At 44.8% G+C, this 25,178-nt stretch overlaps 1 protein-coding gene across 1 annotated transcript in view; it reads left to right on the top strand.

Moving 5' to 3' along the window:
- The window catches only part of LOC127578937 (gametocyte-specific factor 1-like), a 39,527-nt gene that overhangs the window by 13,875 nt on the left and 474 nt on the right, over positions 1-25,178 (top strand). Inside the window, exons 6-7 of the mRNA XM_052031525.1 lie at positions 4,812-4,942; positions 5,767-5,813. Of these exons, the coding sequence (XP_051887485.1) occupies positions 4,812-4,942; positions 5,767-5,813 (178 nt within the window). The remainder of the gene's footprint in view (positions 1-4,811; positions 4,943-5,766; positions 5,814-25,178) is intronic.

The raw sequence follows: 25,178 nt of genomic DNA, 5'->3' as shown, positions 1-25,178 counted from the left end.
CATTTTTCCCTTTATCCCTGAGTGGTCCTACCCTCACTCTAGTTATCCTCCTGTTCTTCATGTACCTCTAGAATGCCTTTAGAGTTTTCCTTAATTCTACTTGCCAAGGCCTTCTCACGTCCCTTTCTAGCTCTAAGTCCCTTCTTAAGCTCCTTCCTGGCTACCTTATAATTCACAAGAGCCCTGCCTGATTTTTGCTTCGTAAATCTTATGTATGCTTCCTGCTTCCTCTTGACTAAATATTTTACCTCTTGTCAACTGTGTTCCTTTACCCTACCATCCTTTCCCTGTCTCAGTGGGACACACCGATCCTGAACCCCGTGCAAGTGTTCCCTGAACAGCCTCCATATTTCTTCTGTGCACTTTCTTGAGAATATCTTCCCAATTTACGCTCCTAAATTCCTGCCTATTACAGTTGCAATTAGGCCTCCCCTAATTAAAATCTTCCCTATATTGTTTACTCCTATCCTTGTCCATGGCTATGCTAAAGGTCAAGGAGTTGTGCTATCTCCGGAATGCTGTGCATTGCAGTGAGAAAGATTTGAAGAAAGAGTTGGGGCACCCTTGTTTGAAACCGGTCTTCACCTGGAATAATTGTGTTGTAGATCCATTGGTTAGTAGCATGACTTGCCTTCTCTTGTGGAGCACATGTAAGGTGGAGAGGAGTGTCTGTGGGCAGCCAAATTTGAGGAGGGTCCTCTACCATCACTCCCGGCTGAGGTCTTGAGTGAGGTTGATGAAGGAATTTTATGGTGACTGGTGCTGCTTGCTGCATTTTTATTGAAGATGTTCTAGAGTGCAATTAATATCCTCTGGATGGATGGATACACAGTGATTCAGGGAGCTACTCTACTACCACTGGGAGGAGGTAGGTGAGGAAGACACTGCAGGACAAACCAGGTGAGGGAGTACAGGATAACTGGTGGCATACCAAGAAGTGTAGAGGATCTTGGAGTGCATGACCACAGAGCCCTGAAGAAAGTCACTGTCTGTAAGGAATTTGTATGTTCTCCCATGTCTGTGTGGGTTTCCTCCAGGTGCTCCGGTTTCCTCCCACATTCCAAAGACGTACGGGTAGGGTAATTTGGGTTTAAAATAGGCGGCGTGGACTTGTTGGGCTGGAAGGGCCTGTTACCACGCTGTGAAAAAAAAGTAAAATAAAAAGCAGGGTAAATTGGTAAAATCGGTAAATTGGTTTATTATTGTCACATATATCAAGGTCCAGTGGAAAAACTTTGTTTCACATGCCATCCATAGAGATCATTTCATCATATCAGTACACTGAGATAGTACAAGGGGAAAAGCAATAACAGAATGCAGAATATAGAGTTACAGTTGCAGAGATATTGCAGGCAGACAATAAGGCGCAAGACCATAACAAGGGAGATTAAGGTCAAGACTCCATCTTATCATATTAGGGTATCATTCGATAGTCTTATAACAGCGGGATAGAAGCTGTCCTTGAGCCTGGTGGTATGTACTTTTAGGGATTTGTATTGTCTGCACGATGGGAGGGGGAAGAAGAATGTCTGGGGTGGGTGGGGTCTTTGATTATGTTGGCCGCTTTACCAAGGCAGTGAAGTATAGACGGTCCCTGGAGGGGAGGCTGGTTTTTGTGATGGGCTGAACTCTGCAGTTTCTTGTGGTCTGGGTTAGAGCAGTTGCCATACCAAGCCGTGATCCATTTGGATTGGATGCTTTTTATGGTGCATCTGTAAAGAATTGTTGAGGGTCAACGGAGACATGCTGAAGTTCCTTAGGCAGGTCATTAAGGTGGTTCAGAAGGTGGACGGAATCCTGGCCTTTACTGGCTGAGGCATAGTACAAGACCAGGGAGGTTGCGCTGTATCTGGATGAAACACTAGTGAGGTCCCAGATGGATTATTGGGGCCAGGTCTGGTTATGACACTGTGGGGAAAGATGTGACAGCAGAAGGGATTCCTAAGGATGTTACCAGGGCCAGAGTTGTATTTATGAGGAGAGACTGTAAACTGGGGCTTTGTCCTTTGGAACAGGGGAAGCTGAGGGGAGATTTAAGTGTGGTCTTTGTAATTATAACAGATGTAATTGCTAGGGTGAGCAGTAAGGAGCTCTTTCCCTTTAGAAGACTCAAAACTGTGAAGCTTAAATTTAAGTTAATTCCTGGAAGTATTATGAAGATAATTCGGAACAAGAAATTATTTCACTAGAAGTAGTGAGGGAACAAAACAATGCTGTGAGGAATCAGTGTGTCAAGCAGCATCTGTGGAGGCAAAAGGTTTAGGATTGTGACTCTGCGCCAGGACTGAGGAGGAAGAGGAAAAACTGCAGTACGAAAGGGGGTGAGATGGTCTGCTTGGGTATAGAAAGAACCAGATGAGGAGGAGATGGGCAAACAGAAGCAGGTTGGAGAGGGTTTGGGAAAGATGAACAAAGGGAGAAAAACCTAGGTGGACAGGTGGGTGTGTGTGGGAGGAGAACATGTTCTTCCCATGTCCTGAAATTGGAAAATTCAGTGTTCATACCATTTGGGTTGTAAGCTAGCAACATTTCAAATATGAAATGTTGTTCTTTCAATTGGCATTTGGCCTCTCCATAGCAACTGGAGACAGGACAGATGGACAGCCCCTCCCTTCCTCACCCAGGACACCAAGCCCAGAGACAGCTCTGAGAGGGTCCCCAACCAGAGGGCACCTTCACTCTGCTCCACAGGAGTGCTTTGGGTGGGGGGGCGTTGGTGTCATGCAGCACGGAAACAGGCCCGTCAGCCAAGCTCATCCATGCCATCTATGAAGTCCATCTAAGCTAGTCCCATTTGCCCAATTTGGCCCATATTCCCCTCAACCTTTCCTATCCATGCTCCTGTCCAAAAGTCTTAAATGTTGTCAATGTACCTGTCTCAACTATTTTCTCTGGCAGCTCATTCCAGAAATGCACCACTCTGACTGAAGTTGCCCCACAGGTCCTTATTAAATCTTTCCCTTCTCACCTAATCCCTATGCCCTCTAGGTTTTGATTCCCTTTCCCTGGGAAAAAGACTGTATGTTCACCTTATCTATGCCCTTCATGATTTTGTACATCTCTGTAAGATCACCCCTCAGCCTCCTATGCTTCAAAGAATAAAGTCCTAGCCTGCCCAATTTCTCCCTGTAACTCGGGCTCTTGAGTCCAGGCAACATTCTCGTAAATTTTCTTTGCACTTTTTCCAGTTTAATGATGTCTTTCCTGTAGCAGTGTGTCCAAAACTTATACAATACTCGAAGTGTAGCCTCACTGATGTCTTGTTCAATGGCAACATAGACCCAACTGCTGTACTGAGTGCCCTGACTGATGAATGCCACTGTACTGAGTGCCCTGACTGATGAATGCCAGCATACCAAAAGCTGCCTTTACTACCTTATCTACCTGTGACACCACTTACAGGGGACTATGTACTGTGTGCTCCTGGGTCCCTCAGTTCTACAACACTGCCCAGGGCCCTGATCATTCACCGTGAACATCCTACCGTAATTTGACTTTTCCAGAATGCAACACTTCACATTTATCTGAATTGAAAACCTTTTGCCATTCCTTGGCCCACTTACTTAGCTGATCAAGATCCCTCTGTAATTTTTGATCCCTGTCTACAATGCCACCTATTTTGCTGTCATCTGCAAACTTACTAACCATGCATTGTACACTGATATCCAAGTTGTTTATATAAATGATGAACAACGAAGGTCCCAGCACTGAGCCCTGTGCATATCACTAATCACAGGTCTCCAGTCCAATAAACAGCCTTTGACCATCACCCTCTGCTTCCTCCCATTGAGCCAATTCTGTATCCATTAGCTATCTCTCCCTGGATCCCATGCAATCTAACCTTCCAGACTAGCCTTTCATGTGGGAGCTTATCAAAGGCCTTGCTGAAGTCCATATAGACGTCCACTGCCCTACCCTCATCTATTGTCTTGGTTACCTTGAACGGCTAACAGCGTCACAGTGATATTTTTGTTTCCCCTTGGACAGAGTGCCCCCCATTTTAAAAAAAAGATTTAATAATGGTGCCTCCTCCTCTTCTTCCCCCAAGGGGTGGGGAGGCTCGGAGACCTCCACCACAGAGGAAGTCTCAGAAGACACGGCAGAGACTGCTCTCCCAATGAGTGGGATTGGGATGACGTCTGACCCCGTCTCCCCCCAGCTGGTGCAGGTGGGGGGAGGAAGTGCTGTCCAGGAATGATGGGCTATTTGAAAGGATGACCCTCTGCGCAGTGGGTCCCTACCAGGAAGATCACTTCTGCTCTGATTCCTCCACCACCCACACCCCCCCTCCCATTTAGGTCCAGGAACCCTGCCCACTCAGTTTTCAGGAACAACCCAGCCCTCCCATACATCTTCAAGGCGTGAAGTGAATGAAGGACTGACAACCTCAGCCACGCCCTTTACATAGTGTCAGTGTTGGGGTGAATGTGACTCTTTACCCCACTTGAATGTCAGCAAGTGAAAGGTGACATGTCAACAGGAATGGCTGCAGCTGTTGCATAATAACAGGAGAGTTCTATCACGAGAGAGGACAGAATGATTTCAGGCATCTTAGTTGATCCAGGTCAAGTCCTGGGAGTGTGTGACGGGACCATGTAAGGGAGCCTCAATCTGCGCCTAACCCTAGGCGTGTGTGATGGGACGATGTAGAGGGAAGTTTGGCTCTGGTTTTGATAGGCATTTTGGTGTTGTAACTCCTTCATGTGGATGTGTGCAAAGTTCTACTTTCCAAATATGGATATTCAGTTGAAGTAAAGCTTATTGTGATCATTGGCAGAGCTGTGGGTATTTCATTGTTCCCTTATCTGCAGTTCCATTTCAGCTTATGAAAACAGCAACAATATCACTGCTGGGATCAGAGCTCCTAAATCTTTTCCAGAGCAGCTTTCATCATCAAGTACTCGTCTGGGATCGATTCCATTTGTTCGTCCTTGGAGAATTGGTAAGGGGGAGAATAAAATTGGGTTAATGAGGGTGTCATTAAAAATGTCTCTAGCAAGCTGGTCTGATGTCAGATGATTTTCCCCCTTTCTACAGCCTGTGTAAACCAGTTTATCAGTTTACAAAGCTACAAGTGTCATTCAGGAAATGCAATGTTGGTGGTGTTTACATTGAGGAGACAAGGGACAGGCTGCAGTGATGCTGGCCAAACCATTTAATGGCAGTGTTTCACTGCTGACAGCACAATGCCATTTATGGTGGAATAGTTCTTGAAATATGAAAAATACACTAGCTAATTGGTACACAGCAAGTTGCCAAACACCATGGAATATAGCAATGCACTTTGAAGGATAAATTGAATTGAGGGATAAATTTTGAGCAGCAGACGAGGGAAGCAGACTGCATCTCCCTCCATCAGCAGTGCCTCCCTTCAGAGTGAATTTCGCCACAGTATTTATTGCACAGTGACTTCTTCATTCTATTTGGGTCTCATTGTGTTCCAGCCCAGTGTCTCACGGATACACATAGCCTCTTTTTCCTTTGCACATCAAACATATTCTTTCATTTAAAATGCCTAACCAGATTTCTAAAGGAGTGGATTTTTTTTTCAGAAGCTTTTGTAATCTAAAATTCACTGAATGAGTGGTATGGTCAATGTAAGTTGGATTACCTCTGGAGGAGAAATTATTTACTTTCCTCTGGACAATAAGAGTGGGTCTAATTGGGATAATTCATTCAAAGCCCTGGAAGTGGTGTATGATTCTTTGATCACAAATGTTATGGCAACATGTGATCATGATGTTAACTTCTGTGCTTCCTTTTTAGGTACAGGTTCCAAAGTGAAGGAATTGTCTGGTCTCCCACTGCAATCTGTGAGTGACACTGTTAATAATTAATTGAAATCTGGGAAGAAAACTGAAGGTTTGTTAGCAGTCATTCACCTCATTCAAATGGCAGATTGGTTTTTGATAGCTGCATTTGGACTGTGCAAGTAAAGATGGATAACTAAATTATTAACTGAGTATCTGAGTACCAAGGCCATAGCTCCCTGAAAGTGGCTGCAAAGGTTGATAGGGTGGTAAAGAAGGCATATGGCATGCTTGCCTTTATTAGTTGAGGCATTGAGTTCAAGAGTCAGGAAGTTGTGTTGCAGCTTTCTAAAACTCGTGTGACTGCATCTGGAGCATTGAACCATAGAACACTACAGCACAAAAAACAGGCCATTCGGCCCTTCTAGTCTGTGCCGAAGCTTTATTCCACTAGTCCCATTGACCTGCACCCAGTCAATGACCCTCCAGAACTCTCCCATCCATTTATCAATCCAATTTATTCTTAAAACTTGAAAATAAGCCCACATTTACCACGTCAGACAGCAGCTCGTTCCACACTCCCACCACTCTGAGTGAAGATGTTCCCCCTGAACCTTTTCCCTCTTCACCTTAAAGCCATGTCCTCATCTCTCCTAATCTAAGTGGAAAGAGCCTGCTTGCATTTACTGTCTTTACCCCTCATAATTTTGTAAACCTCTATCAAATCTCCCCTCATTCTTCTCTGCTCCAAGGAGTAAAGTCCAAACCTGTTTAATCTTTCCCTGCAACTCAACTCAGCTGAAGATCCAGCAACATTCTAGTAAATCTTCTCTGCACTCTTTCGATCTTACTGATATCTTTACTATAGTTAGGTGACCAGAAATGTGCATAATATGCCAAATTTGGCCTCACCAATGTCTTATACGACCTCACCATAACATTCCAACTCCTATACTCAATACTTTGATTTATGAATGCCAGGATGCCAAAAGCTTGCTTTACAACCCTGTCTACCTGTGGCGCCACTTTCAGGGAATTATGTACCTGAACTCCCAGATCCCTACCATTTACTGTGTCTGTCCTACCTTGATTTGTCCTTCCAAGATGCAACGCCTCACACTTGTCTGCACTAAATTCCGTCTGCATTAAATTTCATCTGCCATTTTCTGGTCAACTTTTTCAGTTGGTCCAGATCCCTCTGCAAGCTTTGAAAGCCTTCCTCGCTGTCCACAACGCCTCCAATCTTAGTGTCTTCAGCATACTTGCTGATCCAATTTACCATATTATCATCTAGATCATTGATATAGACAACACTCAACAATAGACCCAGCACAGATCCCTGAGGCACACCACTAGTCAGAGGCCTCCAGTCTGAGAAACAATCATCCACTACCACTCTGTCTACCTAGTGACTGAACCTTCTAAACTAACCTCCCATGTGGAACCTTGTCAAAGGCCTTACTAAAGTCCATATAGACAACATCCATAGCCTTTCCTTCATCTAATTTGTTGGTAACCTCCTCAAAACTCTACAAGATTCGTTAACCATGATCTACCACGCACAAAGCCATGCTGACTATCCTTAATCAGCCCTTGGCTGTCCAAATACTTGTATATCCGATCTCTCAGAACACCTTGCAACAATTTACCTACTACTGATGTCAGGCTCACCGGCCTGTAATTACCTGGTTTACTTTTAGAGCCTTTTTTAAACAATGAACAACATGAGCAGCTCTCTGGCACCGCACCCATGGCTAAGGACATTTTAAATATATCTGCCAGGGCCCCTGCAAGTTCTACACTAGTCTTTCTCAAGGTCTGAGGAAATATCATGTCAGGCCTGGGGGATTTATTTACCTTTATTCACTATAAGGCATCAAGCACCTTGTCCTCTTTAATCTCTATATGCTTGTTTCCCTTCCTTCCATATACACTATGCCAGTTCCCTGAGTAAATACTGATGCAAAAAAACTGTTTCAGATCTTCCCCCATCTCCTGAGGCTCCACACATAGCCCACCACTCTGATCTTCTAGGCGACCAATTTTGTCCCTTACTATCCTTTTACTCTTAATATACTTGTAGAAACCCTTCGGGTTTACCTTCACATTATCTGCCAGAGCAACCTCATGTCTTTTTGATTCAAGATTCAAGAATTCTTTATTTGTCATTGTACTGTTGCAACAACAACACAACGAGATTACGATGGCACTCCCTTGCCTAATAAAAACCAAAACAGTAAATTAATAAGAGCAATTATAACTATAAAATAAAACAAACATACTTACACAAATATAAAGTATAAAAAAAATAAAAAGGCATTGTGCAAATGAACCATGATAATAATGATAATAAGCAGCATGTCAATATATTAAATAACACCATGATGAGTCCAGCCGATAAAGGGGGGAAGACATAATATGTGTATGTATAGGAGGTGTCAGTCCATGTTCAACAATTTAACAGCTTTGGGGGAAAAAAGCTGTGTTTCAGTCTTGTAGTGTGTGTATGTATTGTCCTGTATCGCCTACCAGAGGGGAGTAATTTAAAAAGGTAGTGAGCAGGGTGAGCTGGTTCTCGAATGATGTTTAAAGCCCTGCTCTGACATCAAGCCTGATAGATGTCCTCCATCGCTGGTAAGTGAGCCCCAATGATGTTTTGGCCCGTCTTGATGACCCTCTGCAGAGCCTTCTGCACCTTCCTGATTTTCCTCCTTTAGTATTTTCGTACATTTTCTGTACTCTTCAAGTACCTCATTTGTTCCTAGTTGCCTATACCTGCTATACACCTCTTTTTCTTAACTAGATCGCCAATATCCCTTGAAAACCAAGGTTCCCTATGCTTGTTAACTTTGCTTTTAATCCTGACAGGAACATGCAAACTGCACTCTCAAAATTTCGCCTTTGAAGGCCTTCCACTTACTGAACACATCCTTGCCAGAAAACAACTTATCCCAATCCACTCTTCCTCGATCCTTTCTCATTCCCACAAAATTAGCTTTTCTCCAATTTAGAACCTCAACTCAGACCAGGCCTATCCTTATCCATAATTAGCTTGAAACTAATGACATTATGCTCACCTACACATACTTCTGTCACCTGACCTGTCTGGTTCTCAAATAGGAGATCAAATATTGCATTCTATCTCATTGATACCTCTATATATTGATTTAGAAAACTTTCCTGAACACATTTGACAAATTCCAAGCCATCCAGCCCTTTCGCAGTGTGGGAGTCTTAGTCAATATGTAGAAAGTTAAAATCCCCTACTATTACAACTTCCTGTTTCTTACATCTCTCTACAGATTTGCTCCCCCAATTTTCTCTGACTATTGGGTGGTCTATAATACAACCATATTAGTGTGGTGATACCTTTCCTGTTCCTCAGCTCCACCCATGTGGCTTCTGTAGACAAGCCCTCCAGGCTGTCCTGTCTCCGCACAGCTGTGATATTTTCCCTGACTAGTAATGCCACTCCTCCCCCTTTCATCCCTCCCCCTCTATCACGTCTGAAACAACGGAACCCCGGAACATTACGCTGCCAGTCCTGCCCCTCATGCAACCAAGTCTCACTAATAGCAAAAATGTCGGAATCCCACATGTCAATCCATGCCCTAAATTCATCTGCCTTGCCTACAATACTCCTTGCATTGAAATAGATGCACTGAGAACATTTCTATCACGTACAAACCTTTGATTTTTGTCCATACATGCAGTCCTCGCATGACCTTTAACCTCCTCCACCTCACTATCTGCTCTAACACTCTGGTTCCCTTCCCCCTGCAAATCTAGTTTAAACCCCCCAGAGCAGCATTAGCAAACCTACCCACGAGTATGTTAGTCCCCCTCCAGTTCAGGTGCAAACCGTCCCGTCGGAACAGGTCCCACCTTCCCTGGAATAAAGCCCAATTGTCCAGAATCATGAAGCCCTCCCTCCTGCACCATCTCTTTAGCCACGTATTTAGCTGCAATATCCTCCTATTTCTAGCCTCTCTCATTGTATTCAATTCTGGTCACCCCATTACAGGAAAGATGTGGAGGCTTTGGAGTGGATGCAGAAGTTGTTTACTAGGATGCTGCCTGGATTAGAGGGCATGTGCTATAAGGAGAGGTGGATCAAACTTGGGGTTATTTTCTCTGGAGTGGCAGAGACTGAGAGGAGACCTGAAAAGTTTCTAAGATTGAGAGGCATCAATACAAGTAGATGGCAGGTATCTTTTTCCTAGGTCAAAACGCTTAATACTAGAGGGCATGTATTTAAGGTGGGGGGGGTGGGGAGTTCAAAAGTGTGTGTGTCAAGTTTTTGTTATATACAGAGAGTGGTGGGTGCCTGGGATGTGCTGCCAGGGGTGGTAGTGGAGGCAAGTATGATAGAGGTTTTTAAGAGGCACTTGGATAGACACATGAATGTGCAGGGAATGATTTGATATGGGCATTGTAAGCAGAAGGGATTAGTTTAGTTAGGCATGTAATTGCAAGTTTAATTAGTTTGACACAACATCGTGGGCTGCAGTGCCTGTTCCTGTGCTGTACTATGTTCTATCTCAGTGTGGGGCACATGAATTTGTTCAGTGAAATAATGATTCAATAGTTAGGGGGACAGACAGGTGGTCTGTGTCCCAAAGCATCTACCTCTGCATTAATTCCACCAAGCACATGAAGGGCAAAGATCTGTTTACTATGGTCCCACGATTTCCTTTAAATTTGATTGTGCCAGTTTTTGGTCCACTAAAACAGCATTGCAGTTGGTCTTGGCAGCAAATCCGTCTCACCTCCAAAGAATTTGCAAAATTGGATGGAAGCAAGCACACAGTAGAGTTTGCATGGTGCCCACCCTTAAAATGTAACCTGCAAGTTGTGGGTAAGTTATTGGAAAGTATTCCAAGGGATAGGATATACAAGTATTGGGATAGACAGGGCCTAATTAGGGAAAGTCAGCATGGCTTTGTGTGTGGTAGGTCATGTCTAACCAGTCTTATAGAGGAGATGTCCAAGAAGGTCAATGAGGTAAAGGTGGTGGATGTTGTCTGCATGGATTTTAGCAAGGCCCTTGACAAATTCCTATATCGGAGGCTGTCCCAGAAGGTTAAGTCGCTTGATATTTAGGATGAGGTAGCCAATTGAATTCAACATTGGCTAAGTGGGAGAAACCAGAGAGTGGTAGGTGGTTGTCTCTCTGATTGGAGGCCTGTGACTAGTGGTGTGCCGCAGGGATTGGTGCTGGGTCCTTTATTGTCTATATCGATGATTTTGATGATAATATGGTAAACTGGATCAGCAAGTTTGCGGATGACACCAAGATTGGGGGCATGGTGGTTAGGGAGGAGGGTTATCAAAGCTTGCAGTGTGATCTTGACCGGCTGGGAAAATGGGCTGAAAAATGGCAGATGGAATTTAATGAAGACAAGTATGAGATGTTGCACTTTGGGAGGACAAACCAGGGTAAGACTTGTACAGTGAATAGGGCTCTGAGGTATGCGATAGAACAAAGGGACCTGGGAATACAGATCCATAGCTCCTTGAAAGTGGCTTCACAGGTAGATAGGGTAATAGAGAGCTTTCGGCACTTTGACCATCATAAATCAGGGCATTGAGGACAGGAGTTGGGATGTTACATTGAAGTTGCACAAGACATTGGTGAGGCTGAATTTGGAGTACTGTGTGCAGTTCTGGTCACTTGCCTTCAAGAAAGATATCAACAAGCTTGAAAGTGCAGAGAAAATTTACAAGGATGTTGCTGGGACCTGAGTGAAAGGAAAAGGTTAAATAGGTTAGGACTTTATTCCCTGGAGCACAGGAGAATGAGGGGAAATCTTACAGAGCTGTACAAAATTAGATAGGGTGAATGCATACAGGCTTTTTCCCCTGAGGTTGGGTGAGACTAGAACCAGAGGACATAGGTTTAGGGTGAAATATATGAAGGGAATCTGAGGGGGAACTTTTTCACTCAGATGGTGGTGTGAGTGTAGAACAAGCTGCCTTAAGAGAGGTTTGGATAGGTACATGGATGGGAGAAGTTTGGAGGGATATGCTGCAGGTAGATGGGACAAGGCAGAAGATCAGGTCAGCATGAACTAGATGGGCTGAAGACCATGTTTCTGTGCTGTAGTACTTCATAAGGGATTGGACCAAATTCAGACCACCTGTCGACACATTGTGCTGTAGGAATCAAAGAAGGGCCTTGAAGCCACATTTCCCATGGCAGCCACATCGTGGCAGTACAGACCATGACTGCCACAGGAGGGAGTGCTCCCATGATATGCAGGAAGGGTCTTTGAAGTGTCCATCAGGGGATGGTGCTGGACACTGGAGGAGCCAGGAGACCTGCTAGAGCCTTCATTAAAAGACCAGGCAGTCAGTAACTCCAGAAGCAAGAGGTTCCTGGATGGTGCAGCAATGTTGTAAGAAATTTCCTGTGCTTGCAAGCACTGCTAAACACTGATGTCTTATCTATACAGCATAGAACAGTACGGCACAGGAAAAGGCCCTTCAATCCATGATGTTGTACTAAACTAATTAAATGCCTAACTTTTCACATCTGCCTACACAAACTCCATATTCCTCCATTCTGTACGTATTCATGTGCCTATATCTGAAGGATGTGGAAGCTATAGAGAGGGTACAGAGGAGATTTACCAGTATGTTGCTTGGATTGGAGAGCATGTCTTATGAGGATCGGTTGAATGAGCTAGGGCTTTTCTGTTTGGTGAGGAGGAGGATGAGAGGTGACTTGATAGAGGTATACAAGACGATAAGAGGCATTGATTGAGTGGACAGTCAGACTTTTTTCCAGGACGACAATGGCTAACATAAGGGGACATAATTTTAAGGTGATTGGAGGAAGGTATAAGGGGGATGTCAGGGGTAAGTTTTTTTTTACAGAGTGGTAGGTGCATGGAATGCAGATACATAAGAGACATTTAAGAGACTCTTTGATAGACCTATGAATGATAGAAAAATGGGGGGGGGGTGCGATGTGGGAGGGAAGGGTTAGATACAGTAGATCTTAGAGCAGGATAAAATGTTGGCACAACATTGTGGGCCAAAGGGCCTGTACTGTGCTGCAGTGTTCTATGTTCTATCTTGGAGCACTTTAAATTCCTCTATCATATTTTTCTCCACCACCACCCCTGGCAGTACATTCCAGGCACCTACTGCTCTGTTTTTTTTAGAAAAAACTTGCCCTACACATCTCCTTTGAACTTGCCTTAATGTAGAAGGATATAGATACTATAGGGGTGAGAGAGGTGCAGGTAAGGGGAAGGAGGGGGAGTTGTCTTCTTGGTGAAAGAGGATATAACCGGTCATTAGAAAGGACAATATTGGGGGAATCATCCAGTGAAGCCATATGGGTGGACCTTAAAAACAAGAAGGGCATGGTCACTCTGATGGAATTGTATTATACGCCTCCCAATAGTCAGTGGGAATTGGAGGAGCAGATATGCAGAGATTGCAGCTGGTTGTACTAGTGGGAGATTTTAATTTCCCTAATCTAGACTTGGTGAACCATACTGTAAAAGGCTTGGACTGAGTGGAATTTATGAACTGTACCCAAGAAAGCTTCCTCTCTCAATATATAGAGGGACCTACTGGCGAGGGTGCGACACTGGCACTCCTCCTGGGGAATGAGGTAGGGCAAGTGGTGGCAGTGTCGGTGAGCAAGCACTTTGGGTCCAGTGACCATAACTCTATTAGTTTCAAAATCCTTATGGAAAAGGATACGATTGGTTCACAGGATCCTGAACTGGGGCAGAGTAAACTTTGGAGCCATTAGGCAGGATCTTGCAGAGGTTAATTGGGTGAGATTACTACCAGGGAAAGGAGCAGCTGCCAATTGAGAGGCTTTTAAAGTGGATGTCAAGTGTCAGGTCCTGCATGTTCCTGTTAGTGACAGGCAGGGCTGGTAGGTTTTAGGAACCCTAGTTGAGAGAGATTGAGGCTCTGGTTAAGAAAAAGGGAGAGGCATACACTGCACATAAGCAATTGGGAACTAGTGAATTTCAATGAGTCTAAGAAGTGTAAGAGTGCACTTAAGAAGAGAGAAGTTAGGAGGGCAAAAAGAGGATATGTAAAGGATCTGGCAAGCAAGGTGAGGCAAAATCCCAAGAGATACTATAGGTACATTAAGAATGAAAGGGTGGCTAGGGAGAGAGAAGTCCCCTAAAAGATCAGCATGGCTGTCTGTGTGGGACCAAAGGAAATGGAAGAGATTTTTTAATGAATATTTCTCTTCAGTTTTTACTGTGGAGAGAACAGTGGAGGCAATGGAAATGAGTAGTGATGTCTTAGACCACATACGAATTAGCAGGGAGGAGGTATTGTAGGCCTTGAAGTGCATTAAGGTGGATAAATCCCCAGGGCCTGACCTGGCACATTTTCAGACCTTGTGGGAAGCTACAGAAGAACTTGTGGAGGCCCTTACAGAGATTTTTGCTTCATCCGTCTCCACAGGTGAGGTTCTGGAGGACTGGAGAGTGGCTGATGTGGTACCATTGTTTAAAAAGGGTAGCAAAAACAAGGCACATAACTACAGGCCAGTAAGTCTGACATCAGTGGTGGGTAAATTGCTGGAGGGGATTCTGAGGGATAGGATTTACCAACATTTGGAGAGACAGGGTCTGATTCAGGACAGTCAGCACGGCTTTGTGCGTGTAAAGTCATGTCTGACAAATCTCTTGGAGTTCTGAAAAGTGAGTTTAGCGAGCTAGGCAGAAGGCTGAAGGACAGGACCTCGAGGGTAGCGATCCCGGAATTGCTGCCAGTGCCACGCGATAGTGAAGGTAGGAATAGGAGGAGATGGCAGATAAATGCATGGCTGAGAAGTCGGTGCAGGAGGGAGGGTTTTAGATTTTTGGATCATTGGGATCTCTTCTGGGGAAGGTGGGACCTGTACAGAGAGGACAGGTTACACCTGAACCTGAGGGGGCCAATATCCTTTGCTTGGGTGGTTCAGGAGGGTTTAAACTAGATTGCGAGGGGGAAGGGAACCGGAGGAGTAGGTCAGAGGAAGAAGGGGATGGGGAAAAAGTCAGATCTGACAGGTAGAGAGGCTTTGAGGAAGGAGAAGCAGAGTACAGACTACAAAAGTGTTAAGGTGGATGGGCTAAAGTGAGTTTACTTGAATGCGAGAAGCATCAGGAATAAGGGAGATGAACTGAGAGCTTGGATAAGTACATGGGACTATGATATTGTGGCTATTACAGAGACATGGCTGACATCGGGGCGGGAATGGATATTGAATATTCCTGGTTTTCAGTATTTTAAAAGGGATAGGGAGGGGGGAGAAGAGGACGGGTGGCGATACTGGTCAGGGACACAGTTACAGCTGCAGAAAGGGTAGAAAATGTAGAAGGATCCTCTCCAGAGTCAATATGGGTGGAAGTTAGGAATAAGAAAGGGGCAGTTACCCTCCTGGGAGTATTCTATAGGCCCCCCGGTAGCAGTAGGGATACTGAGGAGCAGATTGGGAGGCAGTTTTTGGAGAGATGCAAGGGTTATTATAATGGGAGACTTCAACTATCCAAATATTGACTGGCACCTACTTAGTGCCAAAGGTTTAGACGGGGCGCAGTTTAAGTGTGTCCACGATGGATTCCTGACACAGTATGTTGACAGGCCGACTAGAGGGAATGCCATATTAGATCTAGTTTTCAGTAATGAACCAAGTCAGGTGACAGATCTATCAGTGGGTGAGCATTTGGGGGACAGTGATCATTGCTCCATAACCTTTAGAATTGTCATGGACAGGGATAGGAGCAAAGAGGATGGGAAGATATTTAATTGGGGAAAGGCAAATTATGAGACTAAGGCGAGAACTTGGGAGTGTAAATTGGGGTGACATTTTTGAAGGGAAATGTACTATGGAGATGTGGTCGATGTTCAGGGATCTTTTGCAGGATGTTAGGGATAAATTTATCCTGGTGAGGCAGAGAAGGAATGGTAGGGTGAAGGAACTGTTGGTGACGAGAGAGATGGAACAACTAGTTAGGAAGAAGAGGGCAGCATACATAAGGTGTAAGCAGCAAGGATCGGACAGGACTTGTGAGGAATATAGAGTAGCAAGGAAGGAACTTAAAAAAGGGATGAGGAGAGCAAGAAGGGGACATGAAAAGGCTTTAGCAAGTACGGTTAAGGAGAATCCCAAGGCTTTTTTCTCGTACGTAAAGAGCAGAAGGATGGCTAGGGTAAAGGTAGGTCCAATTAAAGACAGGTGGGAGGATGTGCCTGGAAGCTGTGGAAGTGGGTGAGATTCTCAATGAATACTTCTCTTCAGTATTCACCAAGGAGAGGGGTCTTGATGATGCTGAGAACAGTGTAGGTGAGGGTAATGTTCTAGAGTATGTAGATATTAAGAGAGGATGTGTTTGAGTTGGAAAATATTAGGACAGAAGTCCCTGGGGCCTGATGGAATATTCCCCAGGCTGCTTTGTGAGGCGAGGGAGGAGATTGCTGAACCGTTGGTTAGGATCTTTGAGTCCTCGTTGTCAACGGGGATGGTACCGGAGGATTGGAGGGTGGTGAATATTGTCCCTTATTCAAAAAGGTAGTAGGGATAGTCCAGGGAATTAGACTGGTGAGCCTTGTGTCTGTGGTGGATAAGCTATTGGAAAGGATTCTAAGAGAGAGGATCTATGAGCATTTGGAGAAACATGAACTGATTAGGGACAGCCAGCATGGCTTTGTGAAGGGAAAATCTTGCCTCACAAGCCTGATAGGGTTCTTTGGGGAGGTGACCAGGAAGATTGATGGTAGTGCAGTGGATGTGGTCAACATGGATTTTAGAAAGGCGTTTGACAAGGTTCCACATGGTAGGCTTCAGAAGATCAGAGGCCAAGGGATCTGGGGAAGCTTGGCCGTATGGATTCAAAATTGGCTTGCCTGTAGAAAGCAGAGGGTTGTGGTGGAGTGAGTGCATTCAGATAGGAGGGCTGTGACTAGTGGTGTCCCGCATAAAATATAAAACTTTTTGTGATATTTATTAATGACTTAGATGAGGGGGTGGAAGGCTGGGTTAGCAAGTTTGCAGATGACACAAAGATTGGTGGTGGTGTGGATAGGATGGAGGGCTGTCGAAGCTTGCAGAGGGATATTGATAGGATGCAGAGCTGGGCTGACAAGTGACAGATGGAGTTCAATCCAGAGAAGTGAGGTAGTACACTTTGGAAGGACTAACTCCAAGGCAGAGTACGAGGTAAATGGCAGGATTCTGGGCAGTGTAGAGGAGCAGAGTGATCTGGGGGTTCATATCCACAGAACCCTGAAAGTTGCCTTGCAGGTGGATAGGGTAGTTAAGAAAGCTTATGGGATGTTAGCTTTCATAAATCTGGGGATTGAGTTTAAGAGCTGCAAAGTGATGATGTAGCTTTACAAAACTCTGGTTAGGCCACACTTAGAGTACTGTGTCTGGTTCTGGTCACCTCATTATAGGAAGGATGTGGAGGCATTAGAAAGGGTGCAGAGGAGATTTACCAGGATGTTGCCTGGATTAGAGAGTATGGATTATGAGGAGAAACTAAAGGAGCTAGGGCTGTTCTCATTGGAGAAGAGGAGGATGAGGGGAGACGTGATAGAGTTATACAAGATATTGAGAGGAATGGATAGAGTAGACAGCCAGCACCTCTTTCCCAGGGCGACAATGCTCAAAACAAGAGGACATGGCTTTAAGGTATTGGGTGGGAAGTTCAAGGGTGATGTCAGAGGGAGGTTTTTCACCCAGAGGGTGGTTGGTGTATGGAATGCGCTGCCTGGGGTGGTGGTGGAGGCTGATACATTGAACGAGTTCAAGAGATTGTTAGATAAGCATATGGAGGAATTTAAGATAGAGGGATATGTGGGAGGAAGGGGTTAGATAGTCTTTGGTGTGGTTTGAAGGGTGGCACAACATGGTGGGCCAAAGGGCCTGTATTGTGCTGTATTGTTCTATGGTTCTTCGAGGAGGTAACCAGGAGGGTAGGTGAGGGTAGGGCAGTGGATGTTGTCTGTGAACTTCAGCAAGACCTTTGACAAGGCCCCTCATGGCAGGCTAGCCTGGAAAGTTAGATTGCATGGGATCTGGGGGAGACAGTGGATTGGATTCACAACTGGCTCAGTGCTAGGAAGCAGAAGGTGATGGTCCAGGGTTAGTTCTTGGATTTGAGGCTTGTGGCTAGTGGTGTGCCATGGGTAGGTGCTTTTGTCTATATATGCCTTTGTCTTTGTCTGTAAATGAAATCGCTTGTCCATATAAACGATTTGGATGTAAATATACAAGGCATGGTTAGTAAGTTTTGGGAAGATATCTAAAATAGGTGGTGTAGCCAGTGTAGAAGGTTATGCAAAAATTGCAGGGGGATCTTGATCAGCTAGGATTGTGGGTTGAGGATTGGCAAATAGCCTTCAATCCAGATAAATGAGTTATTGCATTTTGGGAGCTCAAATCAGGGAAGGACTTGTAGAGTGAATGGTGGGACCCTGGGGAGTGTTATGGAACAGCAGGACCTTGGAATGTAAGTGCACAGTTTGCTGAAAGCGGCATCTCTGGTAGATAGGCTGGTGAAGAAGGCATTTGGCATGCTGGCCTTCATTGGTTGGGGCATTGAATATACGAGTTGGGAAGTTATGTTGTAGTTATACAAGATGTTGGTGAGGCCTCACTTAGAGTATTGTGCAGTTTAGGTCACCCTGTTATAGGAGAGATCTTATTTAACTAGAAAGAGTGCAGAAAAGATTTACCAGGATGTTACCTGGACTTGGGGGGCCTGAGTTACAGGGAGAAGTTGTGTAGACTAGGTCTTTATTCCCTTGAATGTAGGAGATTAAGGGGTAACCTGATGGAGGTATATAAAAATGTGATATGCATAGACATGGTGAAAGCACACTTTTTCCCAGGGAGGGGTGGAAAAAAACTAGAGGGCATAGATTTAAGATCAGAGGTGAGAGATTTAAAAGGGTCACATCAGGGGCGGCTTCTTCATGCAAAGGGTGGTGCATATTTGGAATGAGCTGCCAGAAATAATAGTTGAGGTGAGCACATTAGCAACATTTAAAAGCTATCTGGATAGGAGGGATTTAGAGGGCTGTGAGCCAAACACAGGTAGATGGGACTAGCTTGCTGGGCAATACAGTCAGCATTGATGAGTTGGACATGTTTCCATGCTGTAAGACTCTATGAATCTGTAAAACAAATTTGCTCAACCTCTCCTTAAAACATATGCCCTCTAATACAGGGAACATCCTGGTAAACCTCTTCTGCACCTTCTCCAGAGGCTCCATATCCTTCCTATAATGGGGTGACAAGCAGATATGTACAAACTGTTGTTCATCCCATGTCTCCCATTGCTGACCTTTTACCACTTCAGCTGCTCCAGAGGTCAAGCCTCCAAATGTGTGACCTTGAAATTGATAATGGCAAAAGAGACCACAGATGCTGGAGTCTGGAACAACAAACAGAACACTGGGTCAGGCAGCGTCTGGGATGGCAAGAGATGTAGTTAATGTGGGGACACGAGGTCTGTGTTTTATTCAATGAGAAGGTGGGTGCTGCCCAAAGGCAGGAAATGATGAGGAAGGTGCTGGAATCTGTCTCCCCACTCCCTGCCCACATTCACACGCCTTGGAGGCTGAGGAGAGACCTGACTGAAGTTTATAAAATTCTGAGAGACAAAGATAGGGTAGACAGAATCTTGTTCCCAGGGTAGAAATGTCAAATACTAGAGTCCATGCATTTAAGGTGGGAGGGGGAAAAGTTTAAAGGATTTGTGCAGGGCAGTTTTTTTTAAAACAGATAGTGGTGGGTGCCTGGAATGGGCAGCCATGGGTGGAAGTAGATACAATAATGACATTTAAGAGGTTTTTAGATGGACATGAGTATGGAGGGATGTGGATCAGGCAGAAGGGATTAGTTTAATTTGGCACTGTGTTCAGCACAGATGTTGTGGACTGAAGGGCCTGTTCCTGTATTGTACTGTTCTGTATTCTCAATCTCTGGTCAACTAGTGCTAAGGATACTTGATGCTGGGTGTAAACCGTAGTACATAAATGCCTTCTGTCTGTTAGCAGCTTAGCTGTGGGGTCTGGGGGTTTGAAACAGGTTCTGGGTTCTAGTGGACCACTGTGGCCTGGAGGGCAGCTTCATCGCACAGGCATTTTTCCCCCTCACTGGCAGTGAGCCATCTCTCTCATCTCCTGGCCTCTTGTACAGCCTGTGTCCCACAGCCAGCTGTTGTAGACAGTTCCTTCAACTGGCTGGGGCAGTAGTTTCAACCCACCTTCCAAGGCATCTGTGGATGTGGGCAATGGGAGTGCCAGTCAAAGTCTAGTTTATTATATTATGTATGTACAGGTGCAATGAAAAACTTATTTGCAGCAGCATCACAGGCACATAGCATCAGATCAGCATTCACTGAAAAATATATTAAATTATACATTTTTACAAGAAAGAACAATTAGAACAAAAAGTCCATTTTAGTGCAAAGTGATCAAAGTGGTTTATTTGGATTTTCAGAAATCCTTTGACAAGCTGCACATGAGGCTGCTAAACAAAATAGCCCATGGTATTACAGGAAAGTTACTGGCATGGATGGAAAATTGGCTGACTGGCAGAAGGCAAAGAGTGGGAGTAAAGGGGGCCTTTTCTGGTTGGCTGCTGGTGTTCCTCAGAAAGTCAGTGTTGGGTTCTCCACGTTTCACGTTGTATGATGGCTGCGTGGCCAAGTTTGCGGATGATACAGTATAAAGATAGGTGGAGAGGCAGGTAGAATTGAGGAAGCAGAGACAAGTTGAAAGACTTGGATAGGTTGGGAGAATGGGCAAAGAAGTGGCAGATGGAATACAGCATAGGGAAGCATATGGTTATGCACTTTGTTAGAAGGAATAAAGGTTTAGACTGTTTTCTAAATCAGAAGAAACCTCAGAAATCAGAGGTGCAGAGAGACTTGGGAGTCCTAGTGCAGGATTCCCTGAAGGTTAACTTGCAGGTTGAGTCAGTAATAAGGAAGGCAAGTGCAATGTTAGCATTCATTTCTAGAATATAAAAGCAAGGATGTAATGCTGAGGCTTTATAAGATTTTGGTCAGACCACATTTAGAGTATTGAGCAGTCTTAGGCCCCATATCTAAGGAAGAATGTGCTGGCGTTGGAGATGGTCCAGAGGAGGTTTACGAGAATGATCCCGGAGAGGAAAGGGTTAGCGTATGATGAGTGTTTAGCTCTGGGCCTGTACTCGCTGGAGTTTGGAAGGATGGGGGAGGGGGAAATCTCATTGAAACCTACTGAATTTTGAAAGGCCTGGATAGACTTTCCAGTACTGGGAGAGTCTAGCACAAGAGGGCACAGCCTCAGAATAAAAGGGCACCCCTTTAGAACAGATGAAGAGGAATTTCCTCCACCAGAGGGTGGTGAATCTGTGGAATTCATAGCCACAGACTGCTGTGGAGGCCAAGTCATTGGGTATATTTAAAGCAGAGATTGATAGGTTCTTGATTAGTAAGGATGTCAAAGGTTATGGGAAGAAGGCAGGAGAATGGGGTTGAGAAGGAATCATAAATCAGCCATGATCGAATGGCAGAGCAGACTCAATGGGCTGAATGGCCTAATTCTGCTCCTGTCTTCTGGTGTTGCTGTACCGTCGTGATTAGGTTGTGCTGGTTGGTTCAAGAACCGAATGGTTGAAGGGACTTCGTTATTCTTGAACCTGATAGTGTGGGACTTCAGGTTTCTGTACCTCCTGCCTGATGGTAGCTGCGAGAAGATGACATATCCGGCTGGTGGATGCCTTTGATGGATGTTGCCTTCTTGAGGCAGCAACTCCTGCAGATACTACCGATGGTGGGGAGGTATGTGCCTGTGATGTATTGGGCTGAGTCCACTATTCACTGTGGCTTCTTGTGTTCCTGTGCTTTGAATTGCCATACCAGTTCCTAATGCAACCAGTCGGAATACCTTCATAAGTACATTTGTAGAAGTTTGTGCTGGGCCCAGGACTGGTCATGTTAGTGCCCAAGAATTTAAAGCTGCGGATGAGCTATTGATCTCCCCACTTCCTGAAGTCAACAATCAGGTCTTTAGTTTACTGGCATTGAGCTGTTGTTGCAACACTACTCAACCAGATTTCCTTTCTCACTCCTGCGCACTGAGTCGTCATCACCTGTGATTAGTCCAACGACAGTGGTGACATCGGCAAATTTGAATATGGCATTAGAGCTGTGCTTAACCATGGGACTGATGTTTCCCTGAAACGTCGAGACTCATCCACAAGGTTATTGGTGAGGGTGAAGCAGGGCAGGGTGGCTCAGCCACGTGGGATGTACATTCTACAAGAGTAATGCTCCTGGTATTCCTGAAGACCATGTGCAGCGTCTCCAGCTGTAGCTCCCTGCGTCAGAGCTGGAGCGGTGGCTGAACTCACTGTGGCATATCTATGAGGCTGAGTATTTCATGGACAGCTCGTTCTGGGAGGTGCTCACATTGTCAATGAAATATGAGCAGGCAGAGGGAGAATGGGGAACCTCTGGGCAGATGAGGTGGGTGAACTTCTCCCCCATTGAGTCCATCTCACTCACTGACAGACTTTTCCTGTTGGGTTCTTTTGGGGGCGATGGCTTCTTGGTCGATAGTATGTTGTCCATCTGGTGTCTGGGTCAAGGACAGAACATAGAACACTACAGCACAGGAACAGGCCCTTCAGCACATGATGTTGTGCTGAACTAATTAAGCTAATGACACCTAATCTGTTCTGCATGCACGTGGTCCAAATCTCTCTGTTCTCTGTGGAGAAAATGGTTGCAGCTAAGGAAATTGGGGAAATCTGTGGTGTTGTCATACAAATTAGAAAGTAAGTATTGGAGGCCTTAAATACATTAAGGTGGATGAATCCCCAGGGCCTGACCTGGTGCATTCTTAGACCTCATGGGAAGCTAGAGAAGGAATTGCAGAGGCCCTTCCAGTGACGCTTGCTTCATCTCTGGCCAAAGGTGAGGTTCCGGAGGACCAGAGTGGCTAATATGAGCCTACCATGAGGCACCTTGTTAAATACCTTACTGAAATCCATGTAGGCAACACTTATTGCTCTGCCTTCATCGATCTCCTTATCTTCTCTTCTTGAAAAAAAATCCTCCTAATCAGGTTAGTAAGACCTGATCCATCCTGCAAAAAGCCATGCTGACTGTTGCTAATTAGGGCATGCTTCTCCAAATGCTCAAATCCTATCCCTAACAATCCTCTCCAATAGCTTCCCTACCACATGTGAAACTCAGCACTGTCAGATGTGCTGACAGTAGGAGGGTGTATCAGATGAATGTGTGGCTGGAGAGGTGAGATATTCAGGAGGGATTTACATTTCTGAGGCAGTGGGACTGTGTCTGGGACAGGTGGGATTTCTACATGTCAGACAAGTCACACCTCAGCTGAGCTGGGATCTTGTTTACAGTTTATTGTTATGTTTTACCCGATCAGACACCCTGCTTCCCACGCTTCTGCAGCTTAACAAACTTTAGTCTCCTTCCCAGTCCTCATGAAGGATCTTCAATCTGAAACGGGAGTTCTTGTTCTCTTTCGACGAATGCTGTCTGACCTTATGAGGACTGGAAGGAAGGAATGGTGTAGTCCTGTTAATGGGGGAGGTGATGTGTGAGAAATGATCTTGGTGTAAAAGATCATGGTGTAGAATTTTAATCAATTTGGATCCAACTTAGAAATGACAAAAGGCAACACACATTGGTGGGAGTTATTTATAGATTACTAAATAGTAGTAGCAATACTACATCTGGTAGAGATCAGAAGATTTGAATTGCCTGTAACAGGGTAATACAGTAATCAGGGTCAACTTTAGTTATAGAGCCACACAGTATGGAAATGGGTCCTTTGGCCCAACTGGTCCATGCCAGCCAAGATTCCTGTCGAAGCTAGTTGCATTTGCCTGTGTTTGGCCCATATCCCTTTAAACCTTTAGTATCCATGTACTGTTCAAGTACCTTTTAAACGTTGTTAGTGTAGCTGCCTCAACTATTTCCTCTGGCAGCTCATTCCATATACTGACCACTCTGTGTGGAACATGTTGCCCCTCAGGTTAAATCTCTCTCCCCTCACCTTAAACCTATGCCTTCTAGTTCTTGTTTCCCCAACTGTGGGGTTAAAATCTGTGTGTATTCACCGTATCTATGCCCCTCATGATTTTGTACACCTCTATAAACTGATCGCCCCTCACTTTCCTATGCTCCAATGGGGGGAGAAAAAAGTCCTAAGCTGCACAACCTCTTTCCATAACTCAGTCCCTCTAGTCTTGGCATCACCCTTGTAAATCTCCTCTGCAATCTTTCCATCTTCATGGCATCTTCCCTATAGCAGGGTGACCAAAACTGAACACAATATTCCAACTGTGGCCTTGCCACATCTTGTACAACTGTAACATAACATCCCAACTTCTTCAGTCAGGACACTGAGTATAGAAGGCCAGTGTGCCAAACACTACCTTCACCTTCACTCTTCACATAGTGGAGAAATCTCAACTCATTGTAAAGGAACCTTTGGGGAATTGTGACCATGATATTATAGAATTTTGCCTTGTGTTTGAAGGTGATGGAGTTCAATGTGAAAGTAGGGTCTTGAATCTAAAAGGAGTTGTGCTTGATTGGACAAACACATTGAAAGGTGTGATGGTGGACAGGTAGTGTCTGACACTTAAAGAAATGTGCTCATTTCAAAAAATATATATGGTCTTGGGGAACATAGTCCCAAAGGAGAATTGATTCAGCTGTGGGTGATGGGAGAAATTTAAAATAACAGTAAATCTGTTCACAACCTGGATCAAGCACTTGTCTGGGGGTGCCACATGCCCTATTTCTGAGTTTGCTGATGGTACTAAACTAGGATTGTGTGTGAGTGGGCAGGGGGATATAGAGGGGCTTTGGGGTGTGGAAGTGGAGTGAGTGAGGGAGGATATGGCAGATGGAATAGAATGTGAAAAAGTGTGAGCTCATCCACTTCAGTGCACTAAATAGAAGGGCAGAGTGAAGTGGTAAGTGTTCCTATTCAAAGGGACCTGGGTGTCTTCCTGCACAGATCACTGAAGGCCAGCATTGTGGGTACAGCTTGTGATCAGGAAGTCAAATTGTATGTTAGCCTTTATTGTTGAAATTGTATATAAGGGCTCAGTGAGACCACACTTGGAGTATTGTGTCCAGTTTTGTTCATCTAATCCAAGAAAGGAGGTACTTTCGATGTATATGTGACTAATAAAGATATCTTTATTAGTCACATATACATCGAAACACAGTGAAATACATCTTTTGTGTAGAGTGTTCTGGGGGCAGCCCACATGTGTTGCCACGCTTCTGGTGCCAACATAGCATGCCCTCAACTTCCTAACTCATACCTCTGGAATGTGGGAGGAAACCCATGCAAACACAAGGAGAACGTACAAATTCCTTACAGTGGCCAGAATTGAACCTGGGTCGC

Source organism: Pristis pectinata, chromosome 16 (genome assembly GCF_009764475.1).
Source record: "Pristis pectinata isolate sPriPec2 chromosome 16, sPriPec2.1.pri, whole genome shotgun sequence".
NCBI lineage: Eukaryota > Metazoa > Chordata > Chondrichthyes > Rhinopristiformes > Pristidae > Pristis > Pristis pectinata.
Note: the sequence above shows the minus strand (reverse complement) of the source record. Positions and strands in the feature narration are given on the sequence as shown.